The 18,557-nt window shown below is 49.5% G+C and overlaps 1 protein-coding gene across 2 annotated transcripts in view; it reads right to left on the bottom strand.

Annotated features, from left to right (window-relative positions):
* The window catches only part of LOC306951833 (protocadherin alpha-5-like), a gene marked incomplete at both ends in the record, with an annotated part of 90,386 nt that overhangs the window by 66,528 nt on the left and 5,301 nt on the right, over positions 1-18,557 (bottom strand). Inside the window, one exon of one of the 2 annotated variants that reach the window (XM_079542398.1) lies at positions 12,221-14,782. The exons of the other annotated variant lie outside the window; for it this stretch is intronic. Coding sequence (XP_079398524.1) covers positions 12,221-14,782 — 2,562 coding nt within the window. Of the gene's footprint in view, positions 1-12,220; positions 14,783-18,557 lie in introns of those variants that run through there. 2 annotated transcript variants of the gene reach the window in all.

Genomic DNA, 18,557 nt, shown 5'->3' with positions numbered 1-18,557 from the left:
TCATCAGCACCGAATTAATAATAACTGTCATCATTTTGTTCCTAAGGATAGATAAATTTTTGTAGTTCTGAGCCTTCTTCCTTACTCTTCTGCTCAACACAACTAATGCACAGCCTTTGGACTTCTCACACCTGTCACGTCTATGGTCACCCATTCCTGAATATAAGAGCAAAGGAAAGAAATTTGCCAAAGAAAACATCCAGGATTTATTTTCCCCGCTATGGAAAGCTCTTAAAAATGTCTATTACATCTCAAGGCTAAAAGTTTACCTGAATGGCTGACATGTAGACAGAAGTAATTTTGGTTGTTCCTATTACAAAGAACGGGAATGCATTTGCATTTTTTATTATTACTCAGTCTATTATTATTTTAGCAACCCGAGTTTCAAGATTTTGCTCAATAGGAACGCAGACATTAATTGTAAAAATGTTCTTTCGTATCACCTTTGTTATAAAAGTTTTGCAATTATGACTTACTCTACAGCCAAGGATACACTTTTAAGACACAATCAGTGTTCCTGAAAACAAACCCTGAATTAAGTGATAGCCAAAAAGTTTTCAATTCCTTGCTAGAAAGCTTTTACTGTGGGAGGCTTTTTTTGAGATCCTCCAAATAATCAATGATATTTCCAAAATACACCAAAGCACAGGAACAAACTCTTCTTTTGATACTGTCAACTGCTATTTTCTTACTGAGAGGCACAGTTCTCTATTCCACTACAGTGGCTTAAAACTGGCCATGTTTTCAGTTAAATACTAGGTAGACCATCAGGAGTCAATCAAGTAGTATATATTTGAGAAAAGATCCTTCCTTGAGAATAGGATTTCTGTGTGAAAGGTGTTCAGAACAGAGAGCAAAAAACCAACCTACAAAACTAGTTCACCTCATTAAAAGGTGGATAAAAGACACAACAAACGTTGCATAGTTAAGAGCGAACAATGAATCTACACAAAAGCTCAAGAGTTATAAAAGGAAGTATTTTTCAGACACTGTCTAGTTGAATGTATATTTGTTAGCCAAAGAAGTTACTGAAGCTACTCATACACCCGGATTCAGAAGGGGACTGGCCATTTCCAAGCATTAAAAAGCGTAATAGTGAAATCATGACTACAAACTTACTACAATCTCCAGTAATTGTTTGTAAGGACAAAAACTGTGGGAAACAGATTATTATCATACCTGTCTACCAAGGGTTCCTACCTTTGCCTTGGGAACATCTGGAATAGCTCTTAGCACAGAATGTTGGCCTGGACAGAGCTGGCCACTGTTCTTAGTCCTAAAAAGCACTGATGTAGACTCATTCAGAATAATAGAATCATTAAGATCAGAAAAGACCACTAAGATCATCTAGTCCAACCATGTGACTGTCTCTAACCGGAGAGTTGGAACTTGAGACATTCTGGTGTGTGTTGAGTTTCAGAAAGTACTCTGAAGGCCAGGATTCGCTGAGTTACTTAAACTGAGGCATCCAAAGTTGACATAACTAAGAAAAATCACTCTTTAATTACAGTACTAAATATTACAGTAAAAAACAAATCAAGTAACTGAGCCTTTCTAGGCAATTCATCTGGCTCACAATAACGATGATGCCTTTAGGTCCCATAACTGCTGGATCCACACATTAGTTATCTGCTACGCATAGTAGGGAAAGTTGGTAGTGTGTAGACAAAACATCTCAAAACTTCACAAAAATATACTTAAAATGCAAAACACCTATTACAATCACAACTAATGTTACTTTGCATAGACGAAAACTGAATCTTGGACAAGTGACCTGGTAACACCCAATAAATATGATCTATAAACATACCCCACATTGTAATCCTTCACTGTAATGACAATAACATATTTTCTTCCACAGTCACCCATCACATGTTAGGGTTTGAAAAGAGAGACGGGTACTTGACATTTTCTCAAGAGGTTATTGATATGGAATTCCTGCTATTTCAACATATTCCTAACTTGGACGCTGTAAGCCAGCATCCTGGCTCATTAAATTGATGAATGAAAAGTCTCCAGAATTAGAAAAGAAATCACTGGTTGTGTAAATGTAGAAAAACCTCTCATAGATTAGAAACTTGTGTGAACTCTCATCATGACTCTACTTAGCTATGTGAATAGAATGGCTCAACTTACAAGGTATTTATCTTCAGCTACATCTGCATACCCTAAATGCGTGTCGCACATTTTGCCACACTATGACCATACTCTAATCCAAAAAGAGCTTTCCAGTCAGCTTCTAGCTTTAGGAAATACATAAAAGGATATGAAGTTTCCTATGGGCGCCATAAAATTACACCTACTCTCCTGGATGAGCTTCTTAGTGGCCACGCGATTGGGAGAAAACAAGTGAAAGGAAGAAGTACTTACCATGAGGACAGCACTCAAACGGTCGCTTTGGATCTGCTGCACCTGGATGCAGGGTCCTGGCACTTGTAACCTTGAGCCGTTGGGAACATTCCCAGCATCCCCATTTGGGATGCCGCTGTTCTCAAGCCCAAGGCCTACAGATGCCCTGTACAAGTAAGTATGAGTCAGTTTACCCACACCGGTGACCTCCAGCATGTCCGGTGGGAGGTGAGAGCTGGGAAGCATGTGCACACTGTATCGATATTTTTCATACTCGTCAGCTGAGCAGCAACAAACGCTGCAGCAGCAGCCCTGGCGGTGACAAGCCCAGCAATGGCACAGCCGTGCAATGGCAAGAAAGAGGAGGAACACTGTAAAGATGAAGGAGACACAAGCAAGAGAAACAATCAAATAGATGTTTGTAGCGTTGAGCAGCGGCCGTGGCTCCCCATTGTCGTCGAAGTCAGGCAGAGCCTGGGGCAGAGTGTCAGCCAGCAGGATGCCCACAGTCACCGTGGAGGAGAGCGGAGGCTCCCCATGGTCCCGCACCACCACTACCACCTTGTGCTTAAGGAGGTCGGTGGAGCGCAAGGAGCGAGCGGTGCGTAGCTCACCCGAGTGCGGTGCCAAGTGAAACAGCGTGGAGTCAGTAGAGTGGGCAAGGTGATAGGAGAGCCAGGCATTCTCTGCGTTGTCCTCATCATCTGCCACCACTTTGGTCACTAGATAGTCCTCGTCAGCCAGGCGGGGCACAACTTCCACTGCCACTGAGCCATTCTGGCTGATGGGATACAGGATGGCTGGGGCGTTGTCATTCTGGTCTGAGATGTAAACATTCACAGTCATGGCAGCACTCAGGGCTGGCGACCCACTGTCCTTGGCTTCCACTTGGAAATGGAAGCTTCTAAGTTGCTCAAAGTCAAAGGCACGTTTTGCATAGATGCTCCCATTGACCAAGCTCACAGACAAAAAGCTGGTCAGGGCACTGCCTGCAACTGTTGAATTCCTGAGTATGTAAGAGATCTGCCCATTCTCCCCTATATCAAGGTCAGAGGCTGAGACCTGGTAGAGAAAAGCACCAAGTGGATTGTTCTCCTCCACAAACACATCAAATGTGTCAGCAGCAAAGACAGGGGGGTTGTCGTTCACATCAGAAATCTGCACCCAAAGTGTCTGCTGAGTGGTGATGGGAGGAGATCCCAAGTCTGTGGCAGTGATGGTGATGTTGTACCCACTGATTAGCTCTCGGTCCAGGAGCCCGCTGGTGACCAGGCTGTAGTAGTTTTCCAGGGAAGGTTTTAACTGGAAGGGAAGGTCATCAGGGATCTGGCAGGTTACTTTCCCATTCTCCCCAGGGTCCTTATCCACAATACTCAGCAGTGCTATCACCGTGCCAGGAACAGCATCCTCAGGGATGGGATTGGAAAGGGATGCAATCGTTATCTCTGGGCCATGATTGTTCACATCAGTGATCTCCACCAGCAGCTTAGCTGTGCTTGACAAGGCAAATGCCCCTTTATCCCTTGCTTCAATAAGCATCTCGAGGAGAGGTCTCTGAACTGCTAAATCGCCACTGACTGTCACCTCCCCGGTGTGCGGGTGAATTAAGAACATTTGCTGTAGGTCAGCAGCTGTAGCATTGCTAAATGAATACGCGACCTCTCCATTGGGACCTTCATCCAAGTCTGTGGCATGCACTTGCACCACCAATGTGCCACTGGGGGAGTTTTCCAGGACACTCGCCCTGTAGACTGACTGCTCAAATTCTGGTGCGTTGTCGTTGGTATCCAGAACAGTCACAACGACAGGGACATCACCAGACCTTGGAGGATCTCCACCATCTTTGGCTGTAAGAACAAGTCCGTGAGTGGCTTGCTGTTCCCTGTCTAAGGCTTTCTTCAGCACCAATTCAGGATACACACTTCCGTCCCCGCGTGTCTGCATTTCCAAATGGAAATGGTCATCAGGGTTCAGAATATAATTCTGGACACCGTTAGTACCTTCATCGAGATCTTGGGCAGTAGGGAGCGCAAACCTTGCCCCAGGTGACAGGAACTCAGGCACACTTACACGATATTCACTTAAAGGAAAGCTGGGAGAGTTGTCATTTACATCCAGGACTTTAAATTCCATCCTATAAAGCTCTAGAGGGTTTTCTAGCACAAGTTCATAATTCAGAAGACACGCAGATTTTAGTTCACAAAGCTGCTCTCTGTCTATTGGCTCGTTAACAGATAAAACCCCCGTGGTTGCGTTTATATTAAAATATTGCTTACTTGAACCGGTGATCATGCGAAATTTCCGGGCTGAAAGTGCAGCCGCGTTTATTCCTAAATCCTTCGCTACGTTTCCGACAAACGCTCCTCGCTCTGTTCCCTCGGCGATGGAGTACACCACTTGTCCCTTCGCAGTGCAGCAAATAAGGCAGAAGACCATCCAATAGACCCGCATTCTTCCTCCCCTACTCAGCTCCCCGCAGCCCGGCTCGGCAGGAACATAATCCAATATTTCAGCGAGCAGCCCAAGTTCCCAGCGAGCGGGCACCGGGGCGCACCGGCGGCAAGGCGAGAAGTTCGCTCCGGGTGCGGGAGGCGCCCCGGTCCCGCGCAGCTCCGCCGCCGCCGTGCGCGGAGAGAGGCGGCCGCTGCGCTGAGCTCCGCCGCGCTGCCCCTGCTCCGCCGCCGCTCTCTGTGCCGGGCGCCGCGGCCCCGCTCGTCTCTTACCGGGCAAGCGGCGGCGGCCCGCGACGGCGGCGCCACCCAGAGGCCGCGGAGTCACCTGCGTGCCGGGGGTGGAGGCTGCTAGAGCCCCGCCGCTGCCCCTCCGCCACTCTTGTCTTTTTATTACTATCCCCCTTTTTTTCCCCTCTTTTTTCTCCCTTTTTCTTTTCCCTCACCTCTTTCTCTTTATTTTCCCTCTTTTTTTTTTTCCTACCCCCCCCCCCCACCGTTTTCTTTTCTTTTTCCCTCTTTTTTTTCCTTTTTCTTCTTTTTCCTACTTCCCCCCACACACCTTTCTTTTTGCCTTTTCTCCCTCTCTCTCTCTCTCTTTTTTTTTTTTTCCCTTCCCTACGGAGACCCGTTGCTGCGAAGAGGCTCGCGGTCCCCGACTTAAAGACATGGCTGAGTTTCCGTGAGAGAGAGACACAGCGAAGCCCCCGCTCCCTCCCCCTTTCTGCTCCAGACAGACGATGCGCCCGCCGCTGTCAGAGTACGGGCTGTAAGGGAAACGTGTATAAGAAGTGACAGGCATCGGCTAAACATGGGTTAGCACAGTCCCAGCACGCTCCGGCTGAGAACAACATCTCCCAGAGGGGTTTTAAGAGCACGATTAAGGGAGGCAGTAGACTCTACCCTTGTTAAACTAAAAAGGGAGACGGGAAAATAAAAGGAAAAAAAAAAAAAAAGCCTATTTCTTGCTTTCTCTTTTATACAGAGTAAACGAATTCGGATTACAGGAGGGAAAGCGGGTTTCTCCCGTAACAGTCCCAGTCTGATCACTCGCAGCCACAGGCGAGCTCCTATCCGACCTCCAGAGCAGGATGGGACGGCTCGGCTGGGTGGGAGGACCGGGAGGCTGCAATGGGAGAATTGCTCGCACACAAGTAAAGACCGGCGCCAGAAAGCTCTTGCATTTAGGACGGCTTAGGAACTGTGTGGAGAGACAAATTGATACCACGCAGAGATAACAGCCCATGTATGAAAATCAAAGCTGTCTGCCCCCCCAGCCCTCTAAGCAGCTGAGAAAGGGCAGAATGCACTGCAAAACACCTCCTGGAAAACCTTTCCTCAAGTGACCTTCGGCAGCAATTTACCCCCTGGTTTCGACCCTGACAATCCCCTCTGGACTCCTCGGATTCCAGCTTCCTTCTCTGAGAGCTTATTGTCATCACGAGATCCGATCAATCAAAACCGAGAGGCTATAAACCCACAGCAAGAAGAGAACTTAACCCTAGCAGTGTTCACTGCTTCTTTATGCAGTTGAGAAATGCCAGCCAAGTAAAAAGCATTTCTATTATATGAAGTATCTGGGCCTTTAAAAAAACGAGAGCACAGCCAGAAGTTGGATATAAGAAAAAAATAATAAATAAATAAAAATCGATAGATTTCTTTGTAACCTCACAGATCAGCAAAACCTCCCAGAAAGGTTTCTATCCTGTATGCACCAGGGCAACCCATGGTCGGCCCCAGCACATGTATTTGCTGTTATTACAATTTTCTAACTCCAGGAGCACCTGGGAGTGTCTGAACGTTGCATTTTCCTTTTACTTCATTGATGTACCTGTTACAGCTGCAGGGGGCTGACTGCAGGTACTGCAACATTAGCATGCACCCACCTTAGTTCACACACCATGTAAATATGGCCAGGGGACCATTGCATGCAATATATAATATAAATATATACGATACCCAATCAACGTTGGAGCATATTGTTTGCTTGACTGATAACAGAAGAAATAATGTAATTTCCACCTGGTCACCCTAGAAATGTCACCGAGGCTTCCCCAGCCCAAAGGTGCACTATACTTTTGTCTGCAAAGGTATGATATCCTCTACAGTACATTGAAAAAAAAAAAAAAAAAAAAAAAAAGTGTTCTTACTGTTCTGTAGCAATACAAAATTGTTAAAAACACCCCGACCCAATGCGTTACCACTTCATAAAATCAAAGGAAATACCCAAACTTCTCTTAACATTGACCAATGACAAAGGTAAACTGATCCATCTGGGAGGATTGGGGCAGCCAGCTGTTGGTGCCCCTGGGCACACACAGGTAAAACATGGACTGCGCTCATCGATCTGTGACTGAGTTGGCGATGAAGAAACCCAAGAATTTTGAATTTGAGAGCCTTCATTCAACAGGTAAACCCACTCAAAGAAACATGGGGGAAAAAAAGCCCAAACACTAATATTTTAATAAGAGCTGTGGTTATGCACACTGCTGCCTGAAATATCAGGAGTATTAGAAAAAAAATGATTAACGAACAAGGGCTAAAACCAGTCCAAGTAATTATACATTTGCCTCTTTCCAAGATGCAGTCACCTGTTGGAAGTATTTGGCAACCTATGTTGATTTTGGCTTTAATTCATTCCTTTATTACACATTTACCATTGAAGTTAATTTCTTTAGTTTTCTGCTGCATCCCTTGTCCTTTGCAGAGTTACCTAATGCTTGACCTTCAGGTTTTTAGGAGACCTGCCTCAAATTTGCCTTCTTTCTTACTAGTTTTTTAGACCTTTCAGCTCTGTTTAATATTCTTGCACTTGGGCTATTCTCCTATGCTGTGGACATTGATGTCCCCAACAGTCAGGCAGACTTGCTCAACAACAAACATCTCAACACACAGCTGTGGTGCCTGCTTTACTACCCTCCCTCCTAACATGATTTTCATGATCTCTTATCTCAAGAGTCTCCTTTCAAGCCCTGGTCTTCTCCTAATTATGGTATTTGTGCATCATTCTTTGTAAATACTAAAAATGTAAAACCATCCCTTAGTGTCACAGCTGATCACAACTATTACTTTAAATCTCTCATCTCTGATCTCATCTTTGCCTCCAACTAAGGGAAAAACCCAGACTGAGGATGTCACACAGCGGTGTAAAGGCATTCACCCTGTAAAGAGTTACTGACACGTGCCCTATAGCTTTGGGTAGCTTATGGTGAAACAAATATTTATTGTATTTCCCCTTCAAAAGCCTTCAATATTAAGAGACTCAAGAGAGGACCTAATTGCTTAACTGAAGACTGGAGCACCATGAATAACAAACAGCAGATGGCTGCCCAGATTAAAACTTTGAAACAGGATCCTAAATATCTCCAACAGCAAAATCTAGCTGATCATAATCACTTACTATAAAAGATGAACACAGATAATGAAAACAGTTTAATTGATGATTGCATGATTATGAAAACAGTTCAATCAAGACTAAATAAAACATCATCAATAGATTAAATGTAAACTTTTTGACATAGGTTTTCCTTTAGCAGACAAGTTCTTTCACTGATTCATTTGAAAGGCTTATTTAAAGACATATTTCACTGGAACAGGCTCCCCAGGGCAGTGGTAACAGTATCCAAACTGCAAGAGGTCAAGAAATATTCAGACAGCTGTAACAGACACAGGGTTTGATTTTGCACAGTTCTGTGTGCAGTCAGGAGCTGGACTCGGCGATCCTTGTGGGTCCCTTCCAATAATCCACCACATTCTATGACCTCGAAACAGATCTCTGTTATCTACCTCGACTACTGAGCGATCTAAATCTTCCCCCAAATGCCACTTTCTGCCACCCGAAGCCATTCCTCTCCCCCCCATCACCTCCCGCCCCCTTCGCGCTCCCTCTCCCGGTTGGCGGCCGCAGCGCTGCATTTACCACGCCCCACAGCCCCGAGAACGCCTTCTGTTCTCTTCGTCCCGCCCCGTCTTGTATTTTCAGCCAATCATCCCTTTTTTCCGGCCAGAAGACGTCATTAGTCCAGACGTGCACACCGGGCGACGGACAATGGTAGCGGCCAGAAGGAACCGTTAAGCAAGGAAGGGCAAAACATAAAGGTGAGTACTTACACTGGGTTATCTCGGGGATAACTGCACCACATGAGACTGTTGTTCCACGCGTGCTGGAACAGCATCACCTATGTGAACGACGATTTTTACTACTCCGTTCCCCGCAAGCAATGCACCCGGGGTCGTGCAGATGCAGAGCGACGCCTTCGGGAGATTTCTGCGGAGTACAAACACGTCCTGTCCTGCTCGATACGTAGGGAGATGCCAGGGGTGCCCTCCATAACCGAGGGTCCCGCTGGAGCGTGAGCACAGCTCCTACTCTGCCCGACAGAGAACGGGGTCTGCCCGCGGGATGAGAAAGACTGGAGCCAGAAGCACCGAGCCCGAACTGCCGCCACCCCCCGCCCGGTAGCCCCGGGCTGATCCGCTTTTGTCGCCGCAGAGCTGGCAGACCTCTACGGAGAGAAATCTGACCGCTACATGAGCAGACAGCGAGGTCGGAATGCCCTTCGGCAAGCCACGGGAGCTCGCAACTGCTCCGTGGGCACAACGGCAGTGGAAAGTCCTAAAATAAACCGGGGAGAACTATCTCCTACGGGGCGGGCGTAGAGATTTCAACGAACGCCACAAAAATCCTGATTTCCCACATCCTCATCGTCCCCAACAAGCTACAGAAACACGGAAACACGACGCTACATCGCAAGAAAGAACTCGCGTTTGGAACTAGAGGGCAGAGGCTGCTTCGGTTACCGCAGCCAGCGACCACCGCGCTCGGAGGAGGACGCAGGGGCAGCGGGGTTCGGTCCCGCGTGCGCCCGAGCAGCTCCGAGCCCGGCGGCTCCCGAGCTCCCACAGAGCAGTGCTGGGTTGCCAAGTTCCCGGCTCCGAGCACAGCTTTAGCTGCCTCCTGTGCCTGAAAGCACCGCTAATTCGTCAGCGCCACTTTGCGGCAGCCTGAGCTTGCAGCGGCTGATAACCCCGCGCCATGCTGTCAGGGTTTATTCCAGGCACCGACTGGGTATTCTCGCATGTTCTGCCGAGGACTCTTTCCCAGGATATCCTACGAAATAAAAGCTTCCACGTGGTTCGTTTCTGGCAGCTGACAGCTGTGTATTTCTAAACAAACTACTGCATTCTTTCCTGCCGCTATACGACTACAGCAAAATCACATTCTGATTTTCAATTCATGACTGAACTCGGAGTTACCAAGAGAAAGGGGAGCCACAAAGATGGTGAAGGGTCTGGAGCATCTCCCCTATGAAGAAAGGCTAAGTGAACTGGGTTTGTTTAGCCTTGAGAAAAGAAAACTCAGAGGAGACCTGATCCAGGTCTATAAATATCTAAGGTGTGGGGGGCAGAATGGCAAGACCATTCTTTTCAGTGGTGAGTGGAGACAGAACAAGGGAAAATGGCCAGAAACTGCAGCATAGGAAGTTCTGCGCAAATGTGCTCAAGAACTTCTGTACAGTGAGGTGACGGAGCACTGGAACAGGCTGCCCAGGGAGGTTGTGGAATCTCCTTCTCTGGAGATATTCAACACCTGCCTGGACACCTACCTGCGTGACCTGGTGTAGGGAACTGGCTGTGGCAGGGGGTTGGACTCGATGATCTCAGGATGTCCCTTCTAACCCTTGCGATTCTGTGAAATCGCAGGGAAGGCAAAGCCCACCCTGTCCCAAACGATTTAGCAAGAAAAGGCTCATCTCCCTTCATCGTACAGCACAGAGAAATGAGCTACTTGATGTGGTTATACATTCCCTACAGCGCTGATTCAATCTTATAAACTTAATCCAGAGGATTCTTCTCTAGGAGATCGTGGTTTGCGTTTCCAGCTTCGTATCACATTCTTGTGAATTAAGAGAAGAAAAATGACAGATCTGCAGCTCTGGAAGAAGCCTTGATCACAGACAAATGAAGGCAGTTCGTGCATAATCAAGAGGTGATCAGCCGTTCTATTGATACATATCAGCTGTGGGTTGAGATTAAAGGCATACAAACACAATACCCATCTTATTTCCAGAAAGAGAACAAAAAGCTTTTTCTAAGAGATCTAAAAGAGATGCACGAAAGAAACAAATTCATGGAACGTGCTCAGAAATATTCTTTTAAATAGTTCAGAGGGAAATCTCAATCTTATTATATTAAAAGCAAACAAACAAAAAACCACTGGCCACTACGTTTTCAACTCTCTTGACTGGATTTCGCTACCCCCAAAAGCAGCACTCTTGTCATATCACCAACAATCGGAGATATTTCTTTTTTTCAGACCTCAACTTTCGTGTAAATCGCTTACAGAAGTCGTCAGAAAATATGCTCTAAAAATCATACCATGATAATTAGCCATACACGCACCTTCAGTGAACTGAATGCATAATGAGAGGAGTACTCTTTGTTCTTACTACCCTGGCAGCCCAACATACTGTTTTTACACTAAAATGAGAACTAAAGCAGTATAAAGAGATCTTCATGTTTCTCCACAAAGGACACATCCAGATTCTAGCATCAATCACAAAACTTTAAACATGACCTTAACACTTTATCCCAAAGAGTGTTTTGCAGCTGACCTGAATGAAAAAAAATCAACAAATACCATCAGTGCGCAGCCAAGATGACCTGAGTTTGCAACAATATCAAAACAACCCGTAAATAATCAATCTCCAAATAAGGACATCAATGCAGAAACCAGCACTAAGACCTACTCTCCAGGTGAATCTGTATTTGCAGCTTTATTCAGATACACAGGAGAAAAAACGAGTGGTTTTCATTACAAAATCATCAGACTTCGAATACAGAAACGCTTGTTTCTTCTTTCCTCTTAATATACAGCAATAGAACACTTTTTGACCTTACTATACACAATGTGTTTCTGAGGTGGATGGAACAGAAAGCTACAGGGATATGGGAGCCCAGCCTGGCATAGACCTCGAAGCACAGCAGGAAACACGCGCCCTCCAACAGTTCCCACCACTATCTTTAACAATCTTTATCGTTGCCTCATTCTTCCATAATATTCAGCGAATATCCTGAGGAAGGACAACATACATTACATCCACGAAGTTTTCTCTCTCAAATCACACACCTTATGGGTCAGTTCAGCTTTCAACCGTGACAGGAATCCACAGCACACGGCAATCCACATTCAATCCAAACTCAATAATCAGCAACGGCACATATGAACAACATATTCATATGCAACACAAACACAAAAAGTAAAAATGATGACTGCGCATGACTACAACGAAACGAGCTGCAGAAGTTACCAGAATAAAACGCTTCAATGACTAATGAAAAAACAAACAAAAACCAAAACCAAAAAGCCCACAAGAACCGAAAAAAGGAACTGACCAGTAAAAATACGCAAGACAACTTACCGTGGAGAAAGAATACGGAGACAGAGACCGACCCTTCTCCAAAGAACCGCTCTCCGGCGCGGGGCCGGGCGGCGGCGGGCAGTTGGGGCTGAACACCATCAGGTCGCTCTTGCCCGCGCCGTCCGCGGCCGCGGCCACGCACAGGCTCCGGCTCTGGCGCTGCGAGTACGACCAGCTGCCCACCTCGCTGGCGCACACCAGCGTCGCCGGCCCGGGCCCCGCCGGCACGGCCGCCCGCGGCGCACAGCGCCCGGCCCCGTACAGCACCGCCGCCAGCACCAACACGCTCGACACCGCGCAGATGGCCGCCACCAGCCACACGTTCGTCGCCGCCGCCGCCGCCGCAGAGCCGCCCTCCGCGCCCGCCGCCGCCCGCGGCCCCGCCCCCGCCGACACCGCCCCCGCCCCCGCCGCCGCCAGCGCCGCCTCGGCGCCCTCCACCAGCGACACGCTCAGCGTGGCCGTGGCCGAGCGCGGCGGCTCCCCGTGGTCCCGCACCACGATCAGCAGCCTCTGCCGCGGGCCGTCCGCCTCCTCCAGCGCCCGCGCCGTGCTCACCTCGCCGCTGTACAGCCCCACGCGGAACGGGCCCTCGCCCCGCGGCTCCCGCAGCTCGTAGCGCAGCCACGCGTTGTAGCCCGAGTCCGCGTCCACCGCGCGGATCTTCGCCACCACCTGCCCCGCCGGAGCACCCAGCGCCGCCCGCGCCCACAGCGACCACGACGACGACGCCGAGCCCGCCGAACCCGCCGAGCCCGCCGAGCCCGCCGCCCGCCACGCCGGCTCCGCCGCCTCGCCCGCAGCCCAGGGCCCCGGCCCGCCGCCCGCCAGCGGCAGCAGCGCCGGCGCGTTGTCGTTCTCGTCCACCACGAACAGCTGCACCGTGGCGTTGCCGCACAGCGGCGGCTCCCCCGCGTCCACCGCCCGCACCTCGAACTGCAGCACCTGCAGCTCCTCGTAGTCCAGCGGACGCAGCGCCCGCAGACGCCCGCTCTCCGCCTCCACCGACACGTAGCTCGACGCCGGACGCCACCCCGAGCCCGCGCCCGAGCCCGAGCCCGCGCCCATCCCCGCGCCGCCCTCCCACACCGAGTAGCTCACGCGCCCGTTGCCCGCCTCGTCCGGGTCCCGCGCCCACAGCCGCGCCAGCTCCGCGCCCGCCGCGTTGTTCTCCCGCGCCAGCACCGTGTACACGGCCTGCGCGAACGCCGGCGCGTTGTCGTTCACGTCCGACACCGGCACCCGCAGCCCGCGCCTGGCGCGCAGCGGCGGCGCCCCGCCGTCCTCCGCCCGCACCTCCACCTCGTACTCCGACACCCGCTCCCGGTCCAGCGCCTCCCGCAGCACCAGCGAGTACGAGCCCGCGAACGTCGCCACCAGCCCGAACGGCGACGCCGGCACCACCGCGCACCGCACCCGCCCGTTCGGCCCCGAGTCCCGGTCCGACACGCTCAGCAGCGCCACCACCGTCCCCAGCGCCGCGTCCTCGGGCACCGGCACCGACAGCGACGTCACCCACACCTCGGGCGCGTTGTCGTTCACGTCCAGCACTTCCAGCTCCACGCTGCAGTGCCCCGACAATGGAGGCATCCCCTTATCTCTCGCCTCGATCTCCAGGTCATACGACTGAACAATTTCAAAATCCAGCTGTCCCGCTGTTCTCATTTCCCCTGAAATTCTATCGATTACAAACAATTGTTTCATTTTCTCAGGAATTGTCTCGCTAAATGCATAGTAGATTTCCCCGTTAATCCCCTCGTCTTTGTCCGTTGCTGTTAGCTGCAGGAAAACAGTTCCAGGAATGGCATCTTCCGGCAGCTGCACTTTATACACCGACTGGTTGAACTGCGGCGCGTTGTCGTTCGCATCCAGCACCGAGATCAGCAGCTGCACCGTGCCCGTCAGCGCCGGCCTGCCCCCGTCACTCGCCGTCAGCACCAAGCGGTGCTCCGACTGCGACTCGCGGTCCAGAGGATGCGTTAACACCAGCGCAATGGAAACTTTGTTTTTGTCCTTAGATTTCACATCCAGAGCGAAGTGCTCCGAGGGACTCAGTGTGTAGGAGATTTGTGCGTTCGATCCGATATCCGCATCCGACGCGCCCTCCAGAGGAAAACGCGACCCGGGCAGTGAAGATTCCGCGATGCTGATGTTTTTGGTGGCGGCGGGGAAGCGCGGGGCATTGTCGTTGATGTCGGTGACCTCCACCTCCACGTGGAAGACGCGCAGCGGCCGCTCCAGCAGCACCTCCAGGCGCAGGGCGCACGGCGCGCTCTTCCCGCACAGCTCCTCCCGGTCCAGCCGCGAGCTCACCACCAGCGCCCCGCTCGCCCCGCTCACCTCCACGCTCGCCCGCCCGCCCCGCGACACCAGCCGCAGACGCCGCGCCTCCGCCTCGCCCGCCTCCAGGCCCACGTCCTGCGCCACGCGCCCCACCACCGTGCCGGCCTCGGCTTCCTCCGGCACCGAGTAGCGCACCGGACCGCCGCCCAGCGCCCAGGCCGCCTGCAGCACCAGCACCGCGGCCCCCCAGCTCCGCCGCGCCGCTCCACCGCCGACCATCGCCCTCTACGCCGCCGCACCGCTCCTTCTCCAAGCCGCGCACCTCCCGACCCGCCTGCTCCAAACCCTCCGCCCGCGCTCGCCGACACAATCCTTCCTCACGGGACGCGCCTCCTCCTCCCCGCCGCTCGCTCTCGCTCTGCCTTCTTTGCCATGGGCACCGGAAGGTGTTCCCCTCCCTTCCTCGCATCGCATCGCATCGCATCGCATCGCCTCGCCTCGCATCGCATCGCGCGTTCCTTAGCTCACAGCGCCATCATGCGGTTCGCGGACGGAACTGCTCTTGAGTTTCTGCAGATCGTGCCCGATTCGATTCGTCTTTGCAATTCTCCATTTCTTATGCTTCAGTTCTCTTTGAGATGTAGGGTTTTTTACACGTTTTTTCTCTCAGCAGTTTTCACTGTACTCGTTTAGTAGTCGTTCATAGCTATTTAGTTGCAGTGAGACACCGATTAATCTCTTCCTGTTGTCTTCCACTTGAAATGACCGTGCTGTGAAATGTTCTGTACCCATAGGTTGGTTAGTGGGACAGTTTCTACTATGACCTCTGTCGGAAACCTTGTCGTTTAACTCAAGTGCTTCCAGAAACATGCTCTGATCACCTGCCTTCTGTATATTTCTTACAGCAAAGTAAATCTAAACGTTGCTTCGAGCCAACACTCGCTTAATGGTGGCTCCAGTTGCTGTGTGTCAGTCGCACGATGATTGAAGGCAGAGAGGTTTCTGAGAGGAAACGGGGATGCAAGTGAGAGCTACCTGCTGGTATTCCTGTCAGCCTGCACTTCTCTGCAGGTGGGAGCTGTGGGAGGATGTGCACAGGAGTCTCCATATTAGCAAGATGATTCAGATGAGAAAGGAAATAGGAGATTTTCTTCTTTGATGGGTATATGTGTTCACCATCTGTGACCAATACCTGCAGCAGACACATCGTCAGGGCTGGATACTGGAATCATTCTCCTCTTCCTCGAATCAAAAAAGTTGGCTGAGTGGCTAAACATGCAGGACAAAATCTGCCACCTGCCTGTATATCAGGTCTTCTCTGACTCCCTTTGTATTCAACACCACCTGCCCCATACAATGGCATCTGCCAGCGTAAGGGTGGGAGCAACTCACATCTTTCTCATAATGTACATCATGGTTCTTCAGCACTGAACCATCTTGTGCCTCCTGATCTCTTTCCTTCCTGCTCTAATCGATCGCTGGTCCATGTGGAAACCCACTGCTGAAGAAAACAAGACCTCCTGAGGACAGCAATGTCTTCAGTCCAGATGCATAAGAAGTCATTGATCAGTTTGGTTTCCGCCATCTGCTTACCTGGTGTAAAGTCATAACACAAAGATGAACTCTTCTTCCTCCTGCATCCTTGTATCTTACCTGCATTTGCATACACAAGATTACAGGAAGACTCCAAACCTACAGGTAATGCCCTGGCAATATTTAGTCCATCCAATGAAAAGAGACCACAACTGAACAGCAAAAAAGAAAAAAAAATGCAGCTATCACTCTTATAATCTTTTAACACAAATGACTTACCTGTAGTCTTTGTAGATACTTCTTTAGAACAAATAACAGACTATCACTGGATATAGTGCTCTCTGGCACACATCTGTCAGTAGGAAAGTAAGAGGGAGACCTGAGAACTGATAACTTTCACTCAGTGATTACCTGAGCTCACTAGAATGGAAAAGTCAGACCCCGCACTCATGGGCAACTGCCTAAAGATCTGAAATCTGACAGCAGCCAGAACTCAACACACTGCATCTCATCCACTGCCAACAAATATATTTCCAAACCAATGGATTAGGATGCTTTCATAACTGGAGAGAAGAATAATATAAGATCCCAGTGCACATCATTGAAGAACAAGATTTGCAATATCTTGAATACAGACAGCACTTCTTCCACTCCCAGGAAAGAAGAGCAGCAGAGGGAAGATCATGGGCAGGTTTGATGAAGTCATCCAGAACAACCAGTATGGGGAAAAGCTCCTTGCTTGAGCAACAACATTCCGTATTCACACACGTGGGAATAAAAGTGGATATGGCAAATGACTTCACTAGCAGGAATGACACAAATACAACAGGGAGTGAAGGTATACAAAACTTAACTGCATAGGGAACTGTGGAACATCATCACATGTCACAGATGACCTTGCTGTCAATGATCACACTGTTGAAGACTTCTCAATTTCCCATCAGAGATGGTATATACTCTGTACTGTTCCCAGATAATCAGATATTCACAAGGCAAGGGGATACCAAGCAAAGACAGCAGATGGACACTTCAGACCCATACGGCAAAGCATTTTTGTGGCCACATCAATTTCACATCACTTCTCACAGTGACATCCTACAGCTGAATTCCTGGAGGTTATCATAGGATCCAGGTCAGCAGCTGTGTGTGGTTGGCCATCTGTAAAGGTTTTCTACTGATAACCCCTAACCTTGCAAACACCTTCTCCAGCTCAGTCAGCATTTTCCAACTATTGTCCAGTGACATAATCCATCTTCTTCTAAATCTCTCTGAGTCCCTCTTCCCTGCTAAGGAAATCAAGAATGAATGCCCAGACCCTACTCAGAGCTGCTCACAGGATCACAAATGTGAAATTTGATCCACTCTACCAACTGGATCCAACTCTAAGTCCCACACTCAGCGTGATCCAGGGCTGAGCAGATCTTCACTTTCCCTCAACAACACCAATAACAGCGGAGCTGGAGCAGAGCTACACAATGTCAGCCAGGCTCCTCAGAAACATTGAGTTCTTTGACCCATCTCAACGATCTCAGGTGGAAATGCTACCAGTCTCTACACCACAGTCATTAGATATTCCCTCTTTTGAACTGGGACCACTCTGGTCGTAGACAGCACACGTTGTTCTCTGAGCCCTTAAGGATTACATCCACCTCTCCTTGTGTCTTCAGAAATAGTGCCTGAGCAGGAGCACCATCACAGAAATATCCACAGCTGTTGCATCTCCTGAAGGTTCCCACCATGACACAAGGAGGGGAAATTGGGGTGCTACTCTCCCACATCATATATGCTTTCCATGTATGGGAGGAAAAATGATCATCAGAAAATAATCAGCACTCTGCATCTCACATCCCATTACCAGCACACTTCTTGCACCACGCAGCTACCAGAGGAAGGGAACACCTCTGATGGGAGAAACCGTCAGCCCAGGTGGTACCAAAAGCTCATCATAAGGCATAGAGAAAAACTGCACCATTTTAATCAGCACTCACAGGAGACAAGAAGGATTAGCTACCATGGGATACATGGAACTGACATGGCCAGATCCTCTGCTGTCATCTCAATCCCTTGTCCAATACAGAAAAACACTTCTCTCATTTGTGCATCTTCCACATGGTAGTGTTCAACAACTTTGTATTTCAAAGCACATTATTATCATAAATGGAAGAAGAAAATACAACATGATGCGCGCTGTGTCTTCTGTACAAACAACTTGGTGGTACTAAAGAAACGGAAAAAAAAAAATCTGTATTTGCTCAAAGGTTGTGCAAAAACAAACAAACAAACCAACAGCTGCCATTGGTCAATTCATTTTACGTCCCTTTCTGAGAAGGATCAATGGAAAGAACGCCACAGCTTCTGAGCAGAAACACTTGGTGGACACCAGCACAGTTAGTAGACAGCAGGGATGTGGGGAGCAGGGAACAGCAAGAGAAGGAAGAAAAGCATCACCTCCAGAGAAGGCCAATGGGATGATCAAACTTCACTACAGCTTCTACTTGAACAGCTCAGAAAAGCAGCAGTG

This window comes from Tetrao urogallus, assembly GCF_951394365.1.
Source record: "Tetrao urogallus genome assembly, chromosome: 14".
In the NCBI taxonomy this organism is placed as follows: domain Eukaryota; kingdom Metazoa; phylum Chordata; class Aves; order Galliformes; family Phasianidae; genus Tetrao; species Tetrao urogallus.
This window is presented reverse-complemented; position numbering and strand designations above follow the sequence as displayed.